We start from the raw sequence: 27,066 nt of genomic DNA on the forward strand, positions 1-27,066 counted from the left end.
ACCAGCCGATATACAACATCCATTCTGTGGGTATACAACATCCATACAACTGTGTTACTGGTGCATCACGCCCAGCTTCCCCTCCCTGCACAGTCAGCCGTCCGCTTCACGCCCTGTAAACACAAAGAGTCTTCCCACAAACAAGTTTCGTGTCCTATCGGAATGACACACCGCCCTAAAGTTTATATGCAGGGTGATCTGGAGACGTCAAGGACTCGGATTTTGGAAGATTACACACACCTGGTAAACAATTACATATTGCTTGATGTATATTTCTATATAAAATAGCAATGTAATTTATATCGCCGTAGGCAAGTTTCTATATCTGACTACTAACAATACAGTTTTTTGCTCACACTGTTTCATTTAATGAAATACCAAACGGAAGTGAAAGGGTGTTTGGTAAGAAATCCATGTCATTAGTTCTTTGACTACTCTTAGACTGCATCCGTCCAACTGCATGATATGACATGACGTGGGCTTGCGTCCTTCTAGCAGGTCGTGTACTCATTTAACCTTTTACATATAGGATATAGGTGGTATCGTAGGTATTAGACAAAATTAGGTCACTGCCATGTGTGGACATTGACCCAAGTCAGCTTATACACACAAATGTTCAGGGTGTAAGAAGGGAGAAAACGATGCCATGCTTAAAACTATTCCAAGTGCGAACGCATGTGTGTGTATGTGTGTGTGTGAGAGAGAGAGAGAGAGAGAGAGAGAGAGAGCGAGTGAGAGTGTAAGTGTGTATGTATGTATGTGTGTGTATGTGTATGTATGTATTTATGTGTGTATGTGTGTGTGTGTGTGTATGAATATGTGTATGTATGTATTTATGTATGTATGTGTGTGTGTGTGTCTGTGTGTGCGTGTTTGTGTGTGGTTGTGCGTGTGTGCGTGTGTGCGTGTAGCGTTTGCTTGTATGTGAGGAAAGGACAGCTAACTGGAAGTCGGTGATGTTCTTAAATTGGATTTCTCTTTAGGCGTACGACAAAACTGCAGGAGATTGGATGAAATGAAACACAGCCAGAATGCTCTGTAGTCGATCTGGAGACAGCCAACCCCGGCCGTGATGCGCGCGATGGTGAACCATTATTGAGCGCTGGCTTAACGTGTTTGATGACCGACCAAGCTTTAATACTGTTCTGTCGACTTGTTCGTGTCTGTGAACCCAGTGTTCGGAGCCATGAGTGCATTCAGGTGTGGCAAGGGATGCTCTAACGCGAGTTTTGTCTAACTTACACACTGTACATGGGATACAAATTCACTAAAGATTTCAGCGTAAACTGTTTTCGACAAAAAGCAATACCGATATCGTACTCATTATGATAACGCAGAGTGGAACGCCTCACCTACATGTATAACAGCTTGGCATTAGCATGTTCACACGGGAGTCGTTGCATAAGCGCTGTAAATATCGGATCAACAGGATTGAACTCAAAGTGATGTCTCGATAGTTGGATTGATTGATAGCTTACTTGTTGTAAGTAACCACTACGAATAGTACTTCCCGGTGTGCTAGCTGATATTAGCATATATGTCAGCTATTTAAAGCGGTGATATGAGGTTTATTTCAATGATTGGTTAATGTTTCACATTGATCCTGGGAACCTGTAAATCATCCACTGTGGGCCATCTGTTGACTTACTGTTCAGGTCGACGGGGTACAATATGCATGGCAATGTCAGAGGGTTGTGGTATAATGTGTGTAGTTAATCTCAAGGCAGTGTTTGACATATTGATTCTTAATTTGGTTCGAGGATGTGCTTTTCAAATACTGTCACATTGACAGTACTGTTCACCCTTTCATTTAATGAATGAGTGAGTTTAGTTTTACGCCGCACTCAGCAATATTCAAGCTGTATGACGACGGTCTGTGAATAATCAAGCCTGGATCAGACAATCCAGTGATCAACTGCATGAACGCAATTGTTTTGCGATGACATGTGCCAACCACGTCAGCGAGCCTGACCAACTGACCCTATTAGTCGCCTATTACTGAATGCCGATTCCAATCCGGATCTTCATAGATCTTCCTTCCTACTACCATTGCGAAGGTCACAGCGAAAGAGCATTCGAATCCTGAATAATGTGAAAGGCAAACGAACCTCTCATATCATATGTTTATGTCCAACTGATATTTAATCAGAAAAATGTTCCGTATTGGCTGTTGCTGTGCACTCATAGAATACTCTTAAAGTAGTATTCATGTTTAGCGTTCATCATTGAAAGAAAGACATTTAGGCTTTATACCCTTATAGTGATATTGAAATTCATTACATTTGCTTGTTTGACAGAAACGTACATTTAATAAATATGGGACCGTGTAGCTGCGCATGTATTTCTTACCCAAGTCTTAATTTAAAGATCTAACATTAACCCAAAAGAAAATAGTCACAATGTTTTAAATTACATATGCTTGCGGGTTTTGAGGATTGTTCATTGGTCATATTGTTTGGGGAAAATACAAGGATGTAAGAAACAGGCTCGGTATAGTTATTTTACTCAGCACTGTATACACGTATAAAGAGAGGCACGTTTGACGATCGTGTCATTTCGAGAATACCCTGAGATACCATTGTGTGTATGTCAGGAGGGTTTGTCAGAAATCATTAGTAGATTTCGTTTAAAGACTTTAGTTTTCCAAGATCTATATGCCGTGCTTGTGGTAATATATGTGTCGCTTATCCCTTGATAACCCGAGCCAGGGAGATACATCACCATGCTGCGATCATCTGAGGTGACGTTTTTCGTTTCAATGGATCATATATCCTTCAAGGGTCGCGGTTACCCGAAGTTATGTCGACAGCAAGAAATCGGGTTAAAGGGGAGAACAATTAATAAGTTGAAGAGTAGCCAACATTTCATTTTTCAACATTAGCAGTATGTGTCAACGCATATGCCTGCTTAAAAAAATATTTTTTTAGAATTCGCGAAGACGCTTTGACAGCATGTGAACAGGTTCTGACATCTGCTGTGGTGGTGGTGGTGGTGGTGGTGTAGTTTAGTGGTTAAAGCGTTCGCTCGTCACACCGAAAATCCGGGTTCGATTCCACTCACAGGTACAATGTGTTAATACCATTTCTGGTGTCACATTGCTTGGATATTATATCAAAGCGGTGTAAAACACAACTCACTTACTCCCTCTAACGCCTGCTACATTAAGATGTTATTAAGCATTTGAAGAAGACAGTTAAGTACATTCAAAATCTCGAATTAAGATGGAATCAATCTGATCTTGTATGTGGATACTCATTTGTCAGACAAACTCGTGGTCTACAATGTGAAAGTGAGGGAGTGAATGGCTTTACGTCGATTTTGGCAATATTCTAGCAACATAACGGTGAGGAAACTCCAGAAATGGGCTTCACACATTGTACCCTTGTGGGGAATCGAACCAGTGACGAGCGAACGCTTTAACCACTAGGCGACTCCCCAGTCCCCTAAAGTGTGAAAACACAACCCGTATACTCCTCAGGAACAATGACATACAACGAACCATGTATCCGTAGACGTTTCATTGTGGTCACTTATCATGTCACTGTTCAAGACAGGAATTGGTAAGGTAACCTAGTAGTTGTAAAGCGTTCGCTCCCCACGTCCACGTCTCGGGGACTATTCCCACATGGGTACAAGTGTGAAATGCATTTCAAGTCTTCTCCACTGTGATATTGTTAAAGGTGACGTAAAACAACACTCACGCAATCATTGTTTATACACAGCGGCCATTGTAGTCATCCAACCCCCAGTTTAAATATCACGTCTTTGCTATTACTCCAGTCTACATGTATGGATATCACCACACAGGCATAGAAGTGATCTGTGCAAAGACGGACGTTGAGGTGGCATAGTGGTTAAAGTGTACGCACGTCACTCAGTAGAACGGGTTCGATTCCCCACATGGGTACAGTGTGTTAATCCCATTCTGGTGTCAGCAGCTATTATAGCGCTGGAATATTGCCGAAGCGGCATAAAACTAAGCTCACTCACTAGCATTCACTCTTGGCAGTGACACTATAGGTACCTGGTCGAAAATTGTGCGCCACCTTCACAGGACATAGTGCATATCTGATCCAGGTGAGTACAATATGTAATCTCTGCTTGTGTAAGTGGGTCGCCAAACCGACATCACGAGAAATGCTGTCTAAGACGTAACAGGTCGAAGGTCAGTATGTATCAGTGCCACTTCGCTTGGACTTGGATATTGCATCGTATACCGCGGCCTTGTTAGAAGCTGCATGGTGGGTCATTCCGTACCACACAACTCGACAAGTGCTCGGTTACACTCTTCAAACCAAACATATATCTTATGCACTGCACCTTATTCAACTTTCCAGGAACAGCAGCGCAAAGAAGCCGTACAGTGTGCCAAGTACATTACCAATGTACTGTACGAGAGCTGTCCCAGCCAATGCACTTGTCATTGGTTTTCCGCCGAAATGATAAACACCGTGTGTTCTTGTTTAACAAGAAGAGTTCCCTCAGTACATGCAGATCAGTGCATACACTGGAAATGTAATCTTCGAATGCAGGGCATGTTGCACCAAGGTGATCTAGTCATCCTATATGTAGTTCACATAACTACAAATTTATCTGGTAATGTTTGGACACTGTTCCTGTTACAGCCAAATAATCAAGTATCGTCTGATGACAGTGCATGAAGGTAATCTAGGTATGTTTAACACGAAGGTAATGAAGTAATGTTTGTACGCATGTTTAAACTACATGAAGGTAATCTAGGTATGTTTAACACGAAGGTAATGAAGTAATGTTTGTTTGTACGCATGTTTAAACTACATGAAGGTAATCTAGGTATGTTTAACACGAAGGTAATGAAGTAATGTTTGTACGCATGTTTAAACTACATGAAGGTAATCTAGGTATGTTTAACACGAAGGTAATGAAGTAATGTTTGTTTGTACGTATGTTTAAACTACATGAAGGTAATCTAGGTATGTTTAACACGAAGGTAATGAAGTAATGTTTGTTTGTACGCATGTTTAAACTACATGAAGGTAATCTAGGTATGTTTAACACGAGGGTAATGAAGTAATGTTTGTCAACTAGTGACGTCTGTATGTAAAAACCTAATTACAACCAACGTAAGCCAGTAATTTTTGCACGCAGTGCATGTTAAGCCTACATGAAGACAATCTGGGTATGTTTACACGTAGTGCATGTTACACGAGTGATGTTTGAACGCAGATCATGTTACACCAAGGAAAGCTAGTAATGTTTGCACGCAATGCCTAGTCCACCTTAGTAAGCTAATAATGTTTGTGTCCAGCAGTGTTTGTGAGCAGTACGTGTTACACGGAGGTAAGATGGCAGTGTTTGTGTGCAGTGTGTGTTACACGGAGGTAAGATGGCAGTGTTTGTGTGCAGTGTGTGTTACACGGAGGTAAGATGGCAGTGTTTGTGTGCAGTGTGTGTTACACGGAGGTAAGATGGCAGTGTTTGTGTGCAGTGTGTGTTACACGGAGGTAAGATGGCAGCGTTTGTGTACAGTATGTGTTACACGAAGGTAAGCTGTCAGTGTTTGTGTGCAATGCGTGTTACACGGGGGTAAGATAATGCTTGTGTGCAGTGTGTGTTACACTAAGGTAAGCTAGTAATGAAGTTTGAAGTGAGTGCATGTTACACCAACGGAACAACCCTTCGTATTATAGGCAGGAGATCTCTTGCGCCTGTTAGCCCTGTCAGGACGCCGCTCTCTAATGTCATCTGCTGGCCTCATCCTTGTGTCACAAGGGCGTTAGATGAATGTATAATGAATCACAGATTCAAAACATACACTATGTAATTCTTATCAGCATGTTTAATAGACAGTATATAATAAATATCACATTGTCACATTAAACAAAAACGTATTTTTAGCTCATTCATCATAAATGGATATTGTTTTCTGTGATTAGTATTTCGAAACAGATGAACTGCACGATGTCTATGCTTGTCGAGTAAACTATTAAGGTATCCAACTTCAGTGAACCCCCTCCCCATCTTTAGCAAATCATCTGTCTCACTTCACGACAGAAACAGCATCTGACAGGATAGTGTGCGGAGACAAGCCGTGTTCATATTGTTCCTTAGATTCTGCTATAGAGCGGGGGTAATCTTGGACGTTTAGACGTGTTTTTTTTTCTCCTGATATTTTATCTTTAAATCAAATTCAAATTAACGTTCCCTGTGGCATATACCTATAAATAATACATCATTCACTCAGCATGTAAATGCATTCTTCTATTCAGGCACTGTTTGATATACATCTTTGGACTACAATAACCTTCAGTCGGTCTTTCATATGCAAATCAAATCTAAAATAGGCTTTCAAAATACAGGTACTAACTTAAGAACAGTTACAATTAGGACACATCGGGGTCAAAGACAGTGAAATTATATTAATATATAATCACACGATTTTCAACACGAAATATACATAAATGTGTCTGTCATGAACGCCATAAAAAGACATCTTCAATATGGCTGTCGTGACAGCCATGTTTCTAAACTCACTCACTTAACACTCTTACGAAATGATGATCAGTTTACGACCAGGTGTGTCGATAACTCTCAGACACACATATATATTGTAGACTGCAACATTATTTATGGACATAAGAAAACGGCGTATTCCAAGAAAATACTATAGGCAATACACTTTAAAAATAAATATATTTTCCATGTGTTTGAACAGCGACAACTGAACGTAAACTCGGCCTTACTGTTAAATCCCTTCGAATGTTTACCGAATACGTACAATTTGTCATGTGACCTTAATGCTAATAAACATACCTTACAGCATGTAAACAACGTATTATAGGCCCCGTCAATTCAATATACGTTGAGCATGATGAAGAAAATGTAAATAACAAGTTCTCGGGATTTTCCTTCTTTATTATCCAAGGTTATATCATCTGTGATATTGACATCTGTAGATAAGATCACAATGTGTGACTATTCAGTATACTGCCTTTAGAGACAACAATAGAGTTTAATGGATTTGCGATGATTAGTGTGAAAATCCACATTCAACATTGGTTGCTATGGTTTTTGCACTACCGATCAACATATAGACGAGTTACGTTATCTCGGCACCATTTGATTTATGTACTTTGGAGACAACCTGCATTATCAACCTAACTACGCCGTGCTATTGTATTGGTATTGTTCGATTAGTGTGCCCAGGTCTGACATGCCTGAAAGCGATTTGCAGACATGCACAGTATATGCAGTGTCGATGCAGTGTACATTCTCTTTGACGATGACAAGTCAAGCGTTGTCACCGAAATCGAGTTTCGGAACGTTCTCCTCCATCGATTAAAATATTTAATTTAAAAAAACATATCGAATTTTGCTTCAGTACAGCAGTGTCCCACTACGGCGACATGAACTGTTTTTATTAATCGATAATTCGTATGAGTTCAGAATATCCAAATACATTAAGTCTTTCTTAAAGTGTTCAGGTGCCTTGAACAGCTGATGCTGTCTTTCCTTGAATCCCAGCAGTTCACAACTGAACGTCCGTCCATTAAACAAAGGCTCATACAAGCATTAAAAAAATTGAGGTTCAGTCTGAATTTATTAGAAAATTAATCTTTGTGTTATGTAAACAATAGTCCGACAGATCGCCTGATTCGTATGGGTACGAAGGTCTGTTACTGTTACTTGTAGGCTCTGGCAAGCGTGGCAATATGTGACACATTGTTCATAGTAAGGCATCTTGTATATGTGGTGTAGAAAGTTAGGTTTAAGTACATAACAGGTGTACATTGTTACTCATAATATCCCCACTCTGTTACTGGTTGTGGCATGTGGGCACCACTTGGCATTTAAAGACAGGCGGTGGATATTTCGGTTCGACATGATTATGTCGGAGCTCGCTTTCTCTGTTGGACCTACACATCTTTCGGTACCTATGTACTGAGTGACTTATCCTGACTGGAAGGTGTAGTGGTGTGAGGTAACAGGGGACTTCAGTTGACAGGCATAGCCTCGATCTCTTCCATTCAACGTTCGCCATCTTGACCTGGGCACGCGCAGCATTCCCAGAGGTCAATCTCTTGCCTGGGAATCCCCAGCTCGGTAAATAACCTACTGCGGCCGCCAGTCAACTCATAGCGCAACGGCTTCACACTGAATCGATGTTCCTACGTCTGCAAAGACAAGCCCACATTCCACGAGCAATTTCTAAATTTGAATAAGAAATGTCTAGGAACAGATCCAACAACAATAATTCAGAAGTGTAATCTACAACTGATGGGATTCGTCTGCTTGAACTTTTACTGAGCATGCGCGCTGACCTTCGCTGAGGTGAGATCGTATGATCAGCCAAGAGTGGTATAATAGGATCATATCGCGTGCTGTCCACACTTCAGAGAGGAGAGGCGGAGTTTATAGAGCAGACCAGTATACAGAAAGCAGACGACAGAGAGCAGACGACAGAAAACAGACGACAGCGCTTTGAGAATTGTTACCGGGACCAGCAGTGAGTGTCTTTACGTCTAAATTGTGTTATTATTCGTAAACATTAACAGTGACATGAAGAAACTTCGTCAACTATTGATGGCTTATTCCCACTTAATGCCAGTAAAAGGACGATTTAAAGACCATTGACAATAAATAAAATGTTTAGAAAGATGTGTCAATGAACATCATACATCGACATAAGTGGGACCAGCTGCACTTGCATTATGTACATTTCCTGGATGGCCCCTGCAAGTGCAATATGTTATAATGTGTGTCGCAGCTGGTACTGATCAATATGTTTCAATACATATGTACAATGTTCAATATATCTGCACGATCCGGCACTTGTACAGCAGTTAAGTATTGCAAGTGGTGTTAATTGGAACTCTTTCTAAAGTGAGTAGTTTAAACCTCTCAGCGTTGTCCACTTTATACAGGGGATTTCTAGCAATGCCTACCGGAGACTTAAATCTGTAACACTGTGCAGGAAAGGAATACCAGGATAGCATGTATAAATATTGATATATCTGTTTCCATATTCATGTCAGTCACAGAACACACACGACGATGTGTGTCGTATATATATATGCTAGCAGCAATATCAAATCACACTCGCCCGTTTGCGACAAATATATCCTCTAGTCGTATTCAGGTCATAAGATTAATTAACATTCCGATATCATGAGATCAATTAATGGTAGAGTAATTCACAGCATATGGGAATGTACATGAGTCTTGTTAGCTAACTATAGAGACGATGAGTTGCTATCACCTTCCATGCGTCGAGATGGATATTGTTCCTCATCATGAGGAGAATGTGGTATGACTGTGGAATTTATGGTGTGCTGCGCTCTGTGGTGTATGGCAGTGGTACATGGTGTATCTGCACGTTATGACAATCATATTTAGAGTAACTAGTTTCGTGTGATATTACAATTGTAAATGATGTATTTGCTAATGTCGGATATGACAGTGGTACAGGGTTATCTCTCTCAGGTATAACAATGGTACAGGGTGTATCTGTTTGTGTCGGGTATGACGATGGTACAGGGTTATCTGGTTGTATCACGTATGACAATGGTAGAGGGCTTATCTTTTTCTGTCAGGTATGACAATTGTACAGGTTATCTAGTTGTGTCAGGTATTACGATGGTACAGGGTTATCTGGTTGTATCACGTATGACAATGGTAGAGGGCTTATCTTTTTCTGTCAGGTATGACACTTGTATAGGGTTATGTGGTTGTGTCGGGATGACAGTAGTACAGGGTTATCTGGTTGTGCCGGATATGGCAGTTGTACAGGGTTTATCTGTTTGTGTCGGGTATGACAGTTGCAGAGGATTTATCTGGTTATGTCAGGTATGACAATGGTACAGGATTTATCTGTATGTGTCGGGTATGACATTTGTCCTGGTTTTTATCTGATTGTGTGAAGTATAATAATTGTACTGGGTTTATCTGTTTGTGCCAGATATGACAATGATGCAGGGTTTATCTGTTTGTATGAGGCAGGACAATGGTACAGGGTTTATTTGTGTCAGATATGACAATTGTGCAGGGTTTATCTGCTTGTGCCTCGTATGCCAAAGGTACAAGTTATCCTTGTCGGGTATGACAATAGTACAGGGTTATCTGTTTGTGTTAGGTATGACAATGGTGCAGGGTTTATCTGTTTGTGTTAGGTACGACAATTGTACAGGGGCATCAGGTTGTGTGGAGTATGACAGTAGTACACTGTTAAATCATCTGTGTCAGATATTCCAATTGTACAAGGTTATCTGGTTGTGCCGGATATGACAGTCGCACAGGGGTTACCTGTTTATGCCGGGTATGACAATTGTAGAGGGTTTATCTGGTTATGTCAGGTATGACAATGGTACAGAATTTATCGGTATGTGTAGGGTAGGATATTTGTACGTGGTTTATGGTTGTGTGACGTATGATAATTGTACTGGGTTTATCTAGTTGTGGTGGATATGGCAATTGCACAGGGCTTATTTGGTTGTATGGGGTTTGACAATCACATTTGGTGTATCTGGTTATAGGCTGTATGACAATGTTACGTGGCATGTCTGGTGGTGTTGGACATAACTTTGGTCCTCGGTATGTCTGGATGTGTTTGGTGTAACTATAGTACATGATATATCTGGCTGTGTTGGATATGACTATGATACGTGGGTTGTCGTCGTGGCGTGGATATGACTATGGTTCAAGGTATGCCTGGTTGTGTTGGGTATGACTATGGTAGGTGCCTATTGTTGCGAGTGATATTTGAATGATGTATATGCTGATGGTATGTATTCCATAACCATGCGCTTGTGTTACATTGTTGCTGTGTATATACACGTAGACAGGAACTGTGGAGTATGTTATTGCAATACTTGTGCCCTGCGTATCACGGGATACGAACAGTGATGCTAACAGCGACAAGTGTTAACGTCACACATTAACTGTCTTTATACAGTTTTCCCGTGTGATAGGGAATACGGTAGTTATCCCATAGAACGTATAGCAGGTCACATAGAACACGATAGGTATCTCTGTATAAATTATGGCAGGTCACTTGGGATACGGAAGGTACAAATTACACCAGGTCACATGGGATATGGAAGGTACAAATTACACCAGGTCACATGGGATGTGGAAGGTACAAATTACACCACGTCACATGGGATACGGAGGTACAAATTATAGCAGGTCAGATACGATACAGAAAGTACCTTTATGCAAATTGTAGAATACAGAACACGATAGTTATCTGTATTTAAAGTGTACCAGGTCACACAGGATACGGAGAGTATATTTAAAGAAAGTACAACAAAGTCATCTCCGATGTGGTATATGTTATACATTGTATAGCAAAGGACATAGGATATGTAGGTAGGTAGGTAGGTAGGTAGGTAGGCAGGCCGGCAGGCATGCATGTATGTCTGTATGTGTGTTTGTGTGTGTGTGTTTGTGTGTGTGTGTATGTGTATGCGCACATGCATGTATATATGCATGTATCTGTGCATGCAGGACGACTCCGTATACATGTATATGTGTACTGACATATATGTGTATATAACCGTGTGTCTGTTCACCCATTGTGTAGGTTCGGGTATAGTTGTGCGTGTCTGTATATGTGTGTACGCCTATATTTTGCATATCTGTGCAGGTATGCTATCTTAGGTGTACTGTCTCCCATTTGTGGTAGCCTCGATGTATTCCGCCCTCCTAGGATGAGACATCATACAATCATGCTATTCTATGTATATCATTGAATTGCATCAGCGTCAAATCACGTATTCTGCTTTCACACACAACAAACGAATAATGCATATAAATCCGTTTTCCTCAAACTTTTGTCCACCGACAAGGAATAAGTAATTGTTGTACAGTTTGCAGCAATGGAACACGTTGCCAGGGCAACACATTTGACAAAATGCTTGGAGTAGGTGTGAGATACAACCGCTAGGCGTGCAGACTTCATTATTACCTCCTGTGATGTGATTTCGGTTTCGAGATATGTTTATCTACAATACGAGGCATTTCACACACAAATTCATTATTTCTATCTTAACGTTGTATACAATACGAGCGTACACGCAACAGGAAACAGTGATATGCAGCTACGCTTTGACCTTCCTGTAGTTTCAACATTCATAAAAATAAAGGTTCCACATGAAATATAAAGATAGAGATTTATCTGTGTGGCAAACTTGTGCACAGTGACGTGCTCCTGGTGTAAACAACTCTCCTGCCTTACAGACTTCTACCAGATGGGTTCAGTCCAAAATAGCTGTTCGTGGTTTCTGTGTTAATTGGATTCGATTCTCGTCCCATCTTGAGGTGCCATCCGACCCACATTGTCGTCGATTATGCTGCTTAGAAATCGATGGGAGATGTCCTTTGTTCAGTGTGCTGACTCGTCTGGGTGCACGGCATCAGTTCTTCTAGGGTCTTGGGTCTGATATTCTCTGGCGGGATCACTTTCCCCTCTCATTTCAGACAGGCGAGGGGTTCTTTTTTACAGAATCACTTCTTTCATTCCCCGGCTTAACCGGGCCTACTTTATCTCGTTTCTACTCAGCATTTTCCTTTCACTTCTATATTGTACAGAGCTAGTCTTCATCTCACTTCATAGGTCCTGCTTTCTAGAATTTAACAGAACCCCCTTTCCTAAATTTAGGACCCTCTTCCTCAATTTTAACAGAACCCTATTCCCTAAGTTTTACAGGACGTTCTTCCTCAAATTTAACAGAACCCCCTTCACTATATTTAACAGGCCTCGCTCCCTCAAATTTAACCGAACCCTCTTCCTCAAATTTAACAGAACTCTCTTCCTTAAACTTAACAGGGCCACCCTTCTACTCACTCCAGTTTAACAGCATCCTCTTCCTCTCACTTTTAAGAGAACCCTCTTCATCTGACTTCTGAATAAAAGAACTTCTCTTCCTCTTTTCCCGCTTAACAGGATCCGTCGTCCTATCCTTCCTCATAAACGGGATACGTCTTCCTGTAGAATAATGTATTTGACGGAGTTCTCTTTTTCTAGATGATATTTGCTCTGTACAAATCTATTTCCATCATGTAGCGTGACCCCTTCTCCTCCCACCGCCATTATAACTCACAGTCAGTGAGATTACCCACTGATGAACGCGTACGCCTCTACTCTGCATTCACGTGTGATGAACGGGACTGTAAGTACACGTGTGATGAACGGGACTGTGCGTATACGTGTGAAGACTGGGACTGTGTGTACACATGTTGAGACTGGGACTGTGTGAACACGTGTTATGACCGGGATTGTGTGTGCACGTGTGATGGTGTACACGTGTGATGGCGGGGACAATGTAAACGTGTGATGACTGGAATTGTGTGTAAACGTGTGATGACAGTGATTGTGTGTGAACGTGTGATGACCTTATACAGATGTGATGAACGTCATTGCGTGTACATGTACAGCCACCTTCTGTACACAAGTGATGACTGTCACTGTAGGTTCATGTGGGGAGATCTGCATTATACGACGGCTTTCACTGTCAACACCAACACCTGGATACAGTGTCACTGTTTCTCATCGTCCAGTATCAAGTTACCAAGCACTATCTCGGTGGGCATTGTCGGTCCGCATGGTTTTGCGACTGTGTAAAAGGACATATTATGGCCACTCGATAACATCTCTACACATGAACAGACGGTGGAATGTGCCGTGAGCGCACTCTTGTCCAGTTCACACTGGATACACCGTGGTGCGTGTAATGTTCCCGGGCAGGCAGGGGCAGGCAGGGTTGGGTTGAGCAATTTCTGACAGAATCCCATCTCACTATTTCTGTTATTACAGCCCAGCGTCGACCCTTGTCGGATTCCATCTGAGAGCGACGGTATCTCTGCTGTGACTCACACCTCTCTCTCTGTGTTCATCATCTCGGTCTTCATGGAGTAGCGCACACCATCACTTTTCGTGTAAGTACCTCTGACCAATTGCACATAATCTGGATTATTACCGTTATGATATATGTAGCTATTTTCTTCAATAGTATTCTATGATTATTAGTTTGATCTGTCGACCACACTAAGCCCCATCCATTAGGTTATTTAGCAAAGGTTTCCCCGTTAGCATCACTTCAGAGAAACACATATTCACTGAAACAAGTTTCAAATGCCTATAGATTGTTTTGCCAGGAGGTACAATCTGCCAGTTTTAGTTGTTCTTTGATATTATAAATTTATGTACAACATTATCTAAAAGTCGGAATTTTGTGTATCAAAATTCAATCGAAAAGCATGTTCTGCTTCACAATGGTTTATTCATTATAGTGAATAATATATTCCTGACCTGACTCGAATAATTCGCGTTTCGTTTGCCCAGTTCATGCTGGCTTCTAGCATTCCCATACTATAAATGTTCCTTGAGTATCATGAGTAAATATTAAGTTATGCCGTAGACAAATATTATGATAGGGCATATAAGTCTATTTAGATAATTCCTAAATTCAGATTGACAACCTCCTGCAACAGTTTGGTCCATTCCTTCCGTCTTATCCAATATTTTACCGACTCTTAAGTTCTCATGTAGTTTTATCCTGGTAGGATATACCAGTATGTGCCGCTATACGTGTGCTGTGAAAGACAAGCTGATGTCCGTTGGTGTCACTGTGTTATAGAGACTCTGAGTTTTACTTGAACCGACGGGTATCTAGGTGCTTGAACCATATACTTCTATCGCCAATGGGGTTTAGGTTACTGCACAAGTATATGTGGCAATATGGAAACTTCCACAGAAATCAAACTAAAAGTGCATTGCGAAAGAGTATCTATATCCGATACGACGCCATGTTTGTAATGACACTGGACGATTCAGCGTTAGAAAACTGCTAGATTTCATTTCATTTCATACTGGATGGGTAGTACTCTACATTGTTAATACATGCATGCCATGTGTGTTAGTAACATATACCAGGACGGGAGGGTAGGGGTTGGGGTGTCCCTGAAGCGAGGTGATGACTGCAAGTTGAAACGTTTCACTTTCGACATCTCATACACAATAAACACAAGCGGGCCCTTTCGGCTTCGACAAATGTTGAGCAGTACTCCAGTCCAACATATACAAATTGACCACTGTCGAGCTAAGCTTCAACTCAAGCATTCCCGAATTGGGCGTAGCTTCAACTTAAAGACATACACGAATTGGGCTGATCTTCAACTCAGACATAGATGGCGTTGGATGAACTTCGCTTCAGCCATATAAGAATTGGGCGGATCTTCAGCTCAGACATACACGAACTGTGCGGATCTTCAGCTCACACATACACGAATTGGACGGATCTTCAGCTCTGACATACAATAACTGGGCGGATCTTCAGCTCAGACATACACGAACTGGTCGGATCTTCAGCTCAGACATACGCGGTTTAGGCGGATCTTCAGCTCAGACATACGCGGTTTAGGCGGATCTTCAGCTCAGACATACACGAATTGGGCGGATCTTCAGCTCAGACATACACGAACTGGAACTTCAGATATATGCATTATTCAAACATAGATTTGGCACAGCCATTTATATTGTCACAGGTAGACAACTCACTTAAAACATCGGATGCCGATTCACTCCATAAACCCCCATTCACACATGTTCCGGAATTCACATATGATATTGTTATAGCAGAATTTGATATAAGCATGCTGTGTTTTCAGTTTGGAGCAAAGATACCTGTAGATTTAATCGTACTCAGCTGGGAGTGTTTCGGTGTGTACCCACGGCTTGAGGTTTTAAATGTATAATTTAACGATCTCAAATCTGTTGGAAACCCAGCGCTAAATGAAACAGCACAGTATGATTAGATCTACATGCTACTCTATTCTACCATGACCATGAAAATACATGTCAGTCCCCAGGTGTTAGCCGAAAGTCTGAGTGATATTCAACTTTCATCTATTTTGGTTTAAAAAGTTGTACCATTAGTAATACTTCTATGTACAGCTGTTACCACAGAGATTCATTTGGCATTTTATAGCAAAGGATGCACAACCCTCTGGAATATTCCTTAAACAACCCAGATGATATTTCTGAAGTGGAAGTCCATGATTTATTGCTGTCACAATTATTCATCCGAGAGACTGAAAAACGGTTTGAAACATAAACCTTTCCATATATATTGCAAAAACATTTATGGTTATGCAATAATAGTCTCAGATATCAATACATTTATGGGATTTATTTATGGGTTCAAAAGCGAGAGATGGATGTATTGATCCGAACAAATGGATAAAAATACCATGAAACGCGTCATGAAAGATGATGGCTACTCATAAACTGTCAGGGGCAGTGTGAACCAGTCGTTCTACACGTGTGCTTGTGTGCTTGTGTTTTTCAACGATACGAACAGCATCAGATTAAGTTAGGCACTTTATGTCGCTGAGATCCTGGGTAGAAATGATCTTAGCAACTCATGCTTGTCGTGAGAGGCGAATAATGGAGCTCTGTGATCTGACTCGCTTATTGCGTAGATTGCACCTCGTCTGATGTCCATCACTAGATTGCTGTTGACACAATTTTTATAAATCGCTGCCATATAACCTGGATATTGTGGCGCTCAGACATTCCAACGTAAGGGTAATGGTGTTACGTACTAGTTAAACTCATTTTCTCAGGCAGACAATGCTTGTCACTAGCAGCTCTTCGCGCTCACAGTGTGTGACGTCTACACTGTAAATATATCGGACAGTAAACATCCATGAGTGTCGCCACATAAGTCTGATTATACGGAAATGTTTATACAGAGCTATTAATTTTGAAGAAACAGCAAACTATTTTGGTCCTAGGAGGTTGACGCAAGAGGAATTGTCATGACAGGCCTATGATAAGGGATGTGGCTGGGGCATGGGGCAGGGTGTGGAACTAGGGCTGGGTTGCCCAGCTGATGACGTAAAGCAAGGAACCTGGAACTCATTATCAAAACAGTACTCGAATATACAATCGATAGTTATCGCACTACTGCGAATTCCCAATTTCGCATAGCTCTGACCGAAAGCAGTAAGTCCAAGAAGCAAGTGTCGTGCACTGAGCGGCGTGAAAGTATGTCACCTGTCCTAGTTCATGATATTTCCTTATCTAAGGTGCCGAGGGTGTGATTAATAGAGCGGTGTATAAATACTGATATCTTGTTGCGGACCATGTAACTCTGTCCGACTATCCGTCATGTCTGTTATGTCTCACAATCTGTCTCACAGCCCGTGAACCACTTTAATTCCTCTACTTCCTAGACCCCTCTCCTGCAATGCTAACGCTTAGACTAACCCGTAGTCTCTGAAGTTACATAAGAGCACCAGGGAGACTGGACATTCATGCAAAACCTTAGGGAATGTAGGGAGTTGCTTTATTTAGTGCTTTAGCATTGGAGAGAGAGCCAGGCGGTGGGGAAATAAGTTGTTGGCTTAGGTACTGTGAGAGACACCAAAACTCTAAATGATGCAGGTCTAGATTTCCTCTGAGGAAGGATGACAACATATGGATGAACAACTTCGTTATTGCTATGAGGACGACATTAGAACCTACACCAAAACGTCGCTCTTATAGCAAAAAAAGAAGTTGTTCATCCAAATAGTGTTATCCTCCCTTACTGCCCAAACTTCTAAATGCCTCTCAAAGAAGTCAGATTTCCTCTGGTTCAGTTATGAATCTCGGTCTTTGTCTCCCCGGGACTCCGTTTCAATTTGAAGGGGTTTATTTGTTGATATCAATGTTATTTTATATAATCACACTCGCGGCACCATCTGTGTGTGTGTTCGCGTGCGTGTATGCTCGCGTGCGTGTCCCTCTCCCCCTTCCAAAATTAACGTCCTGCTCCACACAAATATGATTCTGAATATTCATTCACGTCGTGAAGGAAAACGCAATAAGAAAGCGCCCTGTGTCTCAGGAATGACACTTGAAAAAGGACTCTGTTTCTGTCTCTGACTTCACCGATACCATGATCGTTCGGCCCCCAATATAGACGATCAATGGCAAATCGTGTAGGCAGGTAGATGTAACAAACAATCGACATTTGTAAACATGCAACATGGCCCCATAAACGTAAACACATGCGGCATGCTCACATATGGACGTCATCGTATATAGAAAGGATAAGCAAACATGCAGAAATGTAAAATGCTGGGTGTATGAGACCTACACGCACGATTATATGATTGACCACGTCAGTGCATTTGTGAGAAGAATGTTGAGGCTGCGAATATATGGCGTGTGCACGAATGACAGTATTCGTAGTATGAGTGAACGAGCACAACTTTGAAGAGACCACTCGAGTATGTGAACACACGTGGCAGAATGTCAGCTGAATGAACAGGCGTACCTTTGAGAAGGAGACCGCTCGAGTATGTGAGCACACCTGGTAGAATGACGTCAGAGGAGTGAATGAGCACACCTGTATGAAGCATACCACCTGAGTACGTATACCTTGGAGAATTATGTCAACTGAGTGAATGACCACCCCTGTGAGAAGAATATTGAGACTGCGAATAGATGGCATGTGCACAAATGACAGTATTCCTTGTATGGGTGAACGAGCACACCTTTGAGGGGACCACTCCAGTATGTGAACACACATGGGAGAAAGATGTCAGCTGACTGAAAGAGCACACCTTTGAGAAGGAGATCACTCGAGTATGTGAACACACATGGGAGAAAGATGTCAGCTGACTGAAAGAGCACACCTTTGAGAAGGAGATCACTCGAGTACGTGAACACACATGGGAGAAAGATGTCAACTGACTGAAAGAGCACACCTTTGAGAAGGAGACAATTCGAGTATGTGAACACACATGGGAGAAAAATGTCAGCTGAGTGAACCAACACATATGTGAGATACCAACAGATTGGCGAACAAACCAAGTAGAATGATGTCAGCCGAGTAAATGAGCACACCTGTGAGAGGTATAAGTGACCTCGCACTATGATATGGCCACATTTGCATTGAAGGGAATGCATGTTCAAACAAAACGTTTGGCACACCCTCGACTGTGCAACACGCCCCAGTTGTTTTCACTGTCCTTGTCTCTGTACAGGCTTCTTCTTCAGCCAAATTTGACATTGACTGTACATGATTCTGTGTCAGCTACCTTTGACAGAAACTGTGCATACTTCTTTTATCAGCTACATTTGACAGGGACTGCATGGGCTTCTTGTGTCAGCTACCTTTGACAGGGACTACGTGGGCTTCTTGTGTCAGCTACCTTTGACAGGGACTGCACAGGCTTCTTGTGTCAGCTACATTTGACAGGGACTGCACAGGCTTCTTGTGTCTGCTACATCAGATACTGTATGACAGGGACTTTAGAATTCTCCGCTCATCTCATGTTTCAGGGCCCCATTAGCACTGATGGATATTTCAGGAATAGCGCTCTGTAACGGATTATTTAGTTTGCGGATCTTGAATGTTAATCATTTGGCATCCCTGCTCCTCGACGCGGGGGTCTGTATACAGGACTCTCTCCCGTCGTGAGGGTCTGCATGGGTAGGGCAGATGATCGGGCCATTCTCAGAAGCAGAAAACCTTTCTTCAATCCAGTCATGAAGTTTCCCTCTGTCAACATTAGTAGCCTCGTGTACATATCATATTTGGCATCATTTCAGTTCCATTTGTTTCATGCTAGCTCAAATCTGAACCAGATAAAAACGTGTCTATGAGGAAATAGAAAGCGATAAATGGGCAAAAAACGTAAACCCACGGGTGAAATTATTTTTATTTTAATTAACTGATAAAAAGATCTCTCGTTTCTGCTTTAAGACAGTAGCATCCGGGGTTAATCAGCTAACACTTTGCTGCAAGTGAATGCCAGGCTTATTCCACTGGCTCATTTGTTCAATGTAATCCAGTACCCTAAATTGCCTTCCAGACCGTGGAACAACTACATTCCAGTATTCTGTTAGTGACAGCATGAATGCATTTCCGAGTAACACATGCATAGTTACTATCCAAATCATCCTTTTGTCGCGGTTGTATGACTTTCAGTGTTGTCTCTGAGCCCAAACGCTTGCGTTCGTTCGTGCCTGCGTACGTGCGTATGTGCGTTTGTGTAAACATTGCACCTGATAGGATATTGGGATATAAAGAAGAAGTACATTTCAAAACTTGAAGGAGCTGAAATGAAAGAAGTTATTTGCCTTGCTCTATTTCGATCTATTTCAGAGTGAGGCCTATGCTATGTGCCTCTTTCTAATTTAAAAGAAAGTAAATATAACGATTGTAACAATGACACTTTTCATTTGCATGAAGTAACATAGAGAAGAGGTGAAAGAAACAGTAGCCTCTATAAGTTTACCTTTACTTTGAGTCATTGCCTTATTATATAGACAGTGTCTTCACTCAGTATCAAACAAACCATGATTTCTTTAAACTTTGCGAAAGGATAGTGTATTATAATATGAACAATTTAGACGGCAAAGTTACTATCACAGATACAGTCGATAAGTCATATACGTGCATTTATAACTAATTTATTTGCAAAGATCTGTTTATGTAAATGTTTGTCCTCCAGTGTTTGTGGATGGAATGCCTGGAATGATGTTTGAAATGCCAACTACGCATATTGTATCTGTGTATGGATATGAAAGTGGCTCTTTGCCCACAATATGACATGAATATGTCTCATAGCCGCATACAAAATCACTTGCAGTTTGGAACTTGAAAATATACAGTGTAAAAGCATGATTTGTGTGGGTATATTTACAGTAAATAGTCCCTGTATGTCAATGAACAGATATAACAGTGTCGTCGCTCACTGAGAAGGAAATGCCGTCTGTTATTACACATCTGGACTTGAATGGAAGGGTTATCACAGCGAACCCAAGAAAGTAAAGGAAAATGGGATATCGTGGAAAAAAGATCTCCCAGGCGTTAGCTGAACGAGGGAATGTGTATGTTGTTTGTTTATCCATCTGTTGAACATGCAGCTTGGGCCTATAGCCTGCAGGCCTGGTTCCATTTGCAGTTAATGGGCAGATAAACATTTGCGAGTTATGTGGCAATTTGTTGTTTTTCATGAACATAGAATACATTTCAACCGATGACTGACGAGGACAGAAATAGACCACATCCAAAAGTATTCAGTATGTCTTATCTAATAATCTTTATCATGTAAAAGAAAGTATATCCTTCTGAAATGTATGTTGTACAATCTGTTGTAGATTTTTGTATCTTCTCGCCGATAACGTCACGTTATGTTTCGTGTAATAAACCCACGAGTTCTTTTCGATGAGTTCCGGAGAGCATGAATGAATTATATTCTAGGTCACGTTCAGTCCCTTTTGCAAAGACCAGCAGTGAGCCGAATGTATCCATCAAGGTTTAGTAATCTTTCCACCAGCATGGTGAACCGTATCCTATGAAGGTGTCTCCTCTAGAACCACAAGATTTATGAGCTTTGGATAGAGGTTGAGTCTAACAGCAGTGGCACTAAACGTGCTTACTAAATTGTAATTCGATCTATCATAGCAACCGTTAGAGTGATTTATAACAGTACGCAGCATGGATGTGTCACGTAGATATAAACAATTGGTCTGAGATGGTTTCCAGCATTCAAATGAGGAAAAGACCATGACGCATGTATCTGACTTCAGTTGTTATGTTGTTGATAAGTACTTCGTAATGCATTACCGAAATTGAATCGAAGCCCAGTGGAAAGGACGTATCGGGTCTCATTTCACGATCGCATATTCGTGTTGTGAGACCATTAAACTATATATAAAAATAACTTCAACAATATTGCCTTGAAGATAATATCGGTAATTTACTGGGATGACTATTGTTGGTACATAGAGAGTATTGTATTCTTTATGGTGAAGTGTAACAGCACAGACGATATATGTTAGTAATCACACGAGAGTATGTATAACACGCTATCTCACAGGCATGCTTTTCTTCCTATTATAATGAATCGAGTGATGCAGCTCTCTGATTGTGTATCAGTGTATCTCGATGACACTGGACCATTTGTTTTTACACGCGGTATTGCATAATCGTTTTCTTGTTGCCCTTGTCAGTGGACAATCGTGCTCCGGTTGGGTACGCGTGCCTTGTAACTTCGAGGGCCTTGGTACAGTCATCCTCTCACTACACTTTTCACATATCCTGTCAATATAGTTCTGTCAATATATAGGCTGATACATAAATGACTTAGATAACAGTGTCCAAATGAATGGCGTCACACAAGATAACACAACAGCGTTAATGACTGGCCAGAGAGCATGCGGGCACCCCTGCGTTATACCTGGACGGCTGTATGTCTGATGTTGTCAGACCATGCGTAGTCTGTGAGTGGAAGTATATCAACTATATGACCCATCTAGTATCTGATGTTGCAGGAAACACTCCCGAGACCTTCCAAACAGATCGTCTGAACCGGACCCAGTCCATCTAAACCTGCAATTCACTGACAGCAACTGACATGGTATTGTTGAGAATATTTTGGTTGGCTATTGTGTAAGATTGAAAACATATGTAATAACCTAATACTACGTGAACCTTTCTTTCCGATTATATTTCAATCAAGCAGATAATAGCAACAAATATAGCCGATTGTGTAAATATCCGAGATAAATCAAACGACTTCATTTCTGTTTTCCAGACTGAGACTACACACCGGAAGTCAAGCCAAATGGGCAAAGAAGATGTACTTCAGAACGGTTTCCAAGGATACAAGGAGGGATATGAAACACTATCTCAGAATAAGTGGATGCTCAAGCTTCGCCATATTTTACAGACAACAGTCTTCCCCCTATTGCTGACACTCACCACACCGAACTTCGTCATCATCTTGTGGTACACCGCGGTTCACAGTGATGGTAGTTACAGCAAGATGGCTGACGTTTTCAAGGGCAGAACCATCTTAGGAGGTCTTATGTACATGTGGGGTCAGGTTCGACCTTACAGTACGTCGATAACTGCAATACTTGTAGTATACAGTATATATGCTCTCGTCACGATGAAACTTATCCCCGGCAAGACCGTATACGGACCTCTAACCCCTAAGGGCAATGTTCCTGTATATAAGGATAACGGTTTCACGTTTTTCATCCTGACTATGGTGCTATTTGTTGTGATTACTGCATTCCTGAAACAACTAGGTATGACCCCAACAATAATATATGACCAGTTCGACACTGTGCTTTCAACCCTGAATATTTTCAGCCTTCTATTTTGTTTATTCCTATACGTGAAGGGCATAGTGTCTCCCTCCTCGACCGACTGTGGAGCAACAGGCAATTTTATTTTTGACTATTACTGGGGAACGGAACTATATCCAAGAATCTTTGGCTATGACATTAAGGTTTTTACCAACTGTCGATTCGGTTTAATGGTCTGGGCTCTTTTGGTTTCGATTTTTGCCCTTAAAAGCTACGAGCTGCATGGATTTGTTGACAGCATGTTTGTTTGTTGCACACTCCAACTCGTGTATTTGGCCAAGTTCTTCTGGTGGGAAGCGGGATATATGAGAACCATTGATATCATGCTTGATCGTGCTGGTTATTACATTTGCTGGGGCTGCCTAGTCTTTGTGCCAGGGTTCTACACGTCCGTGAGTCTTTACCTCGTCAAACAGCCTGTTATTCTCGGACCATGGCTGACCACGCTGTTCCTCACATGCGGCATCCTCTCCATCTACGTCAACTACGATGCCGACAACCAGAAACAGGCAGTAAGGGGCGCTGACGGTAACTGTCTCATCTGGGGACGCAAGGCTGAGGTGATTCGAGCAAAGTATCATCTTGAGAGTGGAGAAGAACGCGAGAGCATCCTTCTTGCATCTGGCTGGTGGGGCTTTTCTAGACACTTTCATTACATCCCGGAGATACTCCTGGCCTTCTTCTGGTCAGTACCCGCCCTCTTCGTCAATATAATGCCCTTCTCGTACACCATCTTTCTCATCGTATTGCTGACACATCGCAGCTACCGAGATGAGGCCAAGTGCTGCAAGAAGTACGGCACCTTTTGGGTGGAATACTGCAAGAGGGTGCCCCACAAAATTGTCCCGTACCTCTTTTAGTCACACGTGGCTGTTGTTTCATCGATACGGTGTAGACGTATTTATGAATGTCCTGTTTGAGACAGTCAGGTACAACCATGAGCTGTGTGTGTTCATTCAAAGGAGAACTATACAGAAATCACGAGACACTATCTACGTTGACGTGAACTAGCTCGTGTTGTGCTGGATACCCGCCAAAGACTTCTTGCCTTACCGCATCATTTATCGATTATTGGTCATTCGGTGCACAAAGTGTTATCATTGTTGGTTATCAGGTGAAAGTTATTCAACGTGCTAGGAGGCTAAACTTTGATCTGGGTTAGTTGTGATGGATCTAATATCCAAGCTATCTCGGAACAGGCATCCGTGGTCGGATCGCAAAGCTTAAGCATTTTGTTAACGGTTGTTGTTTTGTTACATTCTGTTATTTAGGACAGCATGGGTCATATTCAGTCTCATTTGCGTATGTGCACGTGTGGGGAAGGGTACGACAATTCTTATCTGTTAATCGGTTTATGCCAACCTAGTTTTACTGCTTCTTTCCATTGTTGTTTTATCGGAAACATTCTGAACTTCACGGAGTTACACTACATCTACGAAACGATAGACTGTAGTAGAAATTGACATCATGTCTACGTTTCGACAGTCTGTAGGAGGCACTAATGTTACAACAACCTGCACGGGGTACTGGTTTTACGCCTACATTACGGCAGCATGTAATGGACACTAGTTTTACGCGTACGTCACGGCAACTTGTAGTGGACACTATTGTAACGTCTGCGTTACGACTGCTTCTAATAGACACTAATGTTACATCTACGCTACGGAAGCCTTTAGTACACATTAATATTACGTCTACGTTACGGCTGCCTGTAGTGAACAGTAATGTTACCTCTACGCAACAGCCGTGTCCAGAAGACACAAATATTACGTTTTCGTCACGACAGTTTGCAGCAGCAGACACTGACATTTGGCCTGCGTTACTACTGCATCGCCGCAGCCTTTGGTTAAATCAGAAGGGAATCCAGTGGTAATGTTTGTAGAACATCGGGTTATAGCTACTAAACAAGCCCATGCTTTCTTTTGTCAGTTCAGAATTATTCAGGGCCGGTGAGGTAACCAAGTGATTAAAGCATACACTCATCACGCCGAAGACCCGGATTCGAATCTGCACATCATCTGTGAAGCCAATTTCTTGTGTCCCCTCGCCGTGGTATTACTGGAATATTGCTAAATGTGGCGCAAAACAAAACTCGAAACTCACTCCAAATCATTCAGGAATATATTCGAGAACACGTATCACATAGGAGTATGTAAACATTTTCATTAGTTCGTGTCAAAGAAGAACGTCTGTTGCAGCGTCGATTTTAATTACCCAATAACGTGTAACAGTTTATTATGCATGTACACAATTTTCATGTATGAAACAGCTGACCTTGCACAAATGATGAGTCAGTCCTCCGTATCGATCCCGTCATTGTCATCAGCTTTCATGAATGTGCCCACGGCTTATTCCTTGCATATTTTATCTTTGTTTCCATGGCAACGATTGTCACTGAGCATTAAGCGTAACCCAAGCTGGAACGTTGAGTGAATGTGTGGGACCCAGAACCGATGGTGTGCCTCAGATTCCGAAGTTTACGGATGATACAGTTGGTGATACACATCTCTAGGTAGCCTTGTGTCATCTGATCTTAGATTACTGTGCTTGTGATGGTGTGAAATCCTCGACTAATATTTGTACTATTTGTCAATACAAAAGTGGTATGCGTAAACGTGTTCGTGGTATGGTTTGCGTCAAGTCTCATAGCAAACATTGGCACGACATTGTTTCTGACAGATAGTATGGTGATTTCTGTTTAGGAATGTATCTGACAGAGGATATGACGTAGCCCAAGTATGAATGTCTTCGCCAGAGCGACATGGACGACAAACATAGCCAATAAACGCACCAGACGTGTAGTCAAATAATATGACAAACGGTATCCCCGATACACTGACAGATGGTAGGAAAAAAGGAAGAATATTCTTGAAGACAAGTTTCCCTTTTCCATTTCTGTGCTATTTGATTTCTTTTCCATGTCAGACATTAAAGTTGGGGGTATCGGTAGGTAAGACAGCCACTTTATTTCACCAAATACGGTATCTTTTGTACATAGGATGTAATTCGAGTACCACCAAAGTGAACAGGAGAGAATTACTGGTATTGGTTAGAATGCTGACTCATAGGACTGGTGGCTATTAAGAGTCCAAAAATATATTGTCAGATGAATATTTAAGTCCCAAATACCTCACAACCAAAGTTGCGTCAGTCAGGGTGATTCAGATACAGAGCAACTACATGTGCAATATGTATTCTTGGTCCATCTTCCATCAGATGGATTGTTGTTTGAGACGTTCACCACTAGTCCCTTCTGCAATGTCCTCAGAGTTACCATCGGATTCCATGACTTCGGCAAACCATACAAAGAGTTCCTAGACTCAGCATTTGGTCGGGCACCTGCTGAGCAATATGACAACGAGCTGTTGTCCACTCAGGGTGAATAAATGCAAGAAATGATAAACGGATTTACAAATGCATTAACATTCATCCATTTTGGTATTTTTTGAGTTCGGTGTCGTCTTGCGTGTATATTACATATTTTCTGTATATAAAGAATTAAATCCATCTTTTGTTGTCATTTCAGTGAATGAATTTAAGAAAACTGCCGTCTTAAAACACGGACTAATTTTACTGTGCTTGTCCTATAATGTTGTATCACAACCAGGTGTGTGACAGTACACCTTGAAATACGACATCGAGAGAACACAAGTTCGACCAAAGGACTCCTCAATACAAAGATGTTGAAAGATGGAGGAAGCCGCCTGCCAGTGCTTCGGCAAAACAAACGCATGAATAATGGTAGATAGACGCATGATAGACTCGGAGAATACCTTAGCTGGAAACTTATCTAACTACTTTAAACAGACAGCATGGTGACATCTCGGCTGACAAGCACAAGAACGTACCCAAGCACGCGCGCACACGCGCACACGCGCACACACGCACACAGACACACAACCACTGCCACCAGGTGCATTTAATCGTACACT

At 41.7% G+C, this 27,066-nt stretch overlaps 1 protein-coding gene across 3 annotated transcripts; it reads left to right on the forward strand.

Moving 5' to 3' along the window:
- Positions 1–164: 164 nt before the first annotated feature.
- On the forward strand, positions 165–26,641 carry LOC137291510 (uncharacterized). 3 transcript variants are annotated; one of them, XM_067822873.1, is made up of 4 exons: positions 165–243; positions 13,793–13,914; positions 22,313–22,398; positions 22,576–26,641. In XM_067822873.1, the coding sequence occupies exons 3-4, from the start codon at positions 22,396–22,398 to the stop codon at positions 23,992–23,994; spliced, it is 1,422 nt and encodes a 473-aa protein (XP_067678974.1). In that variant the 5' UTR covers positions 165–243; positions 13,793–13,914; positions 22,313–22,395; the 3' UTR covers positions 23,995–26,641. The 3 variants fall into 3 exon arrangements, with proteins under 3 accessions (XP_067678974.1, XP_067678973.1, XP_067678975.1); XM_067822872.1 differs by lacking the exon at positions 165–243 and adding an exon at positions 8,254–8,485; XM_067822874.1 differs by lacking the exon at positions 165–243 and adding an exon at positions 8,850–8,862.
- The last annotated feature ends 425 nt before the right edge of the window (positions 26,642–27,066 follow it).

This window comes from Haliotis asinina, chromosome 7, assembly GCF_037392515.1.
Source record: "Haliotis asinina isolate JCU_RB_2024 chromosome 7, JCU_Hal_asi_v2, whole genome shotgun sequence".
In the NCBI taxonomy this organism is placed as follows: Eukaryota; Metazoa; Mollusca; class Gastropoda; order Lepetellida; family Haliotidae; genus Haliotis; species Haliotis asinina.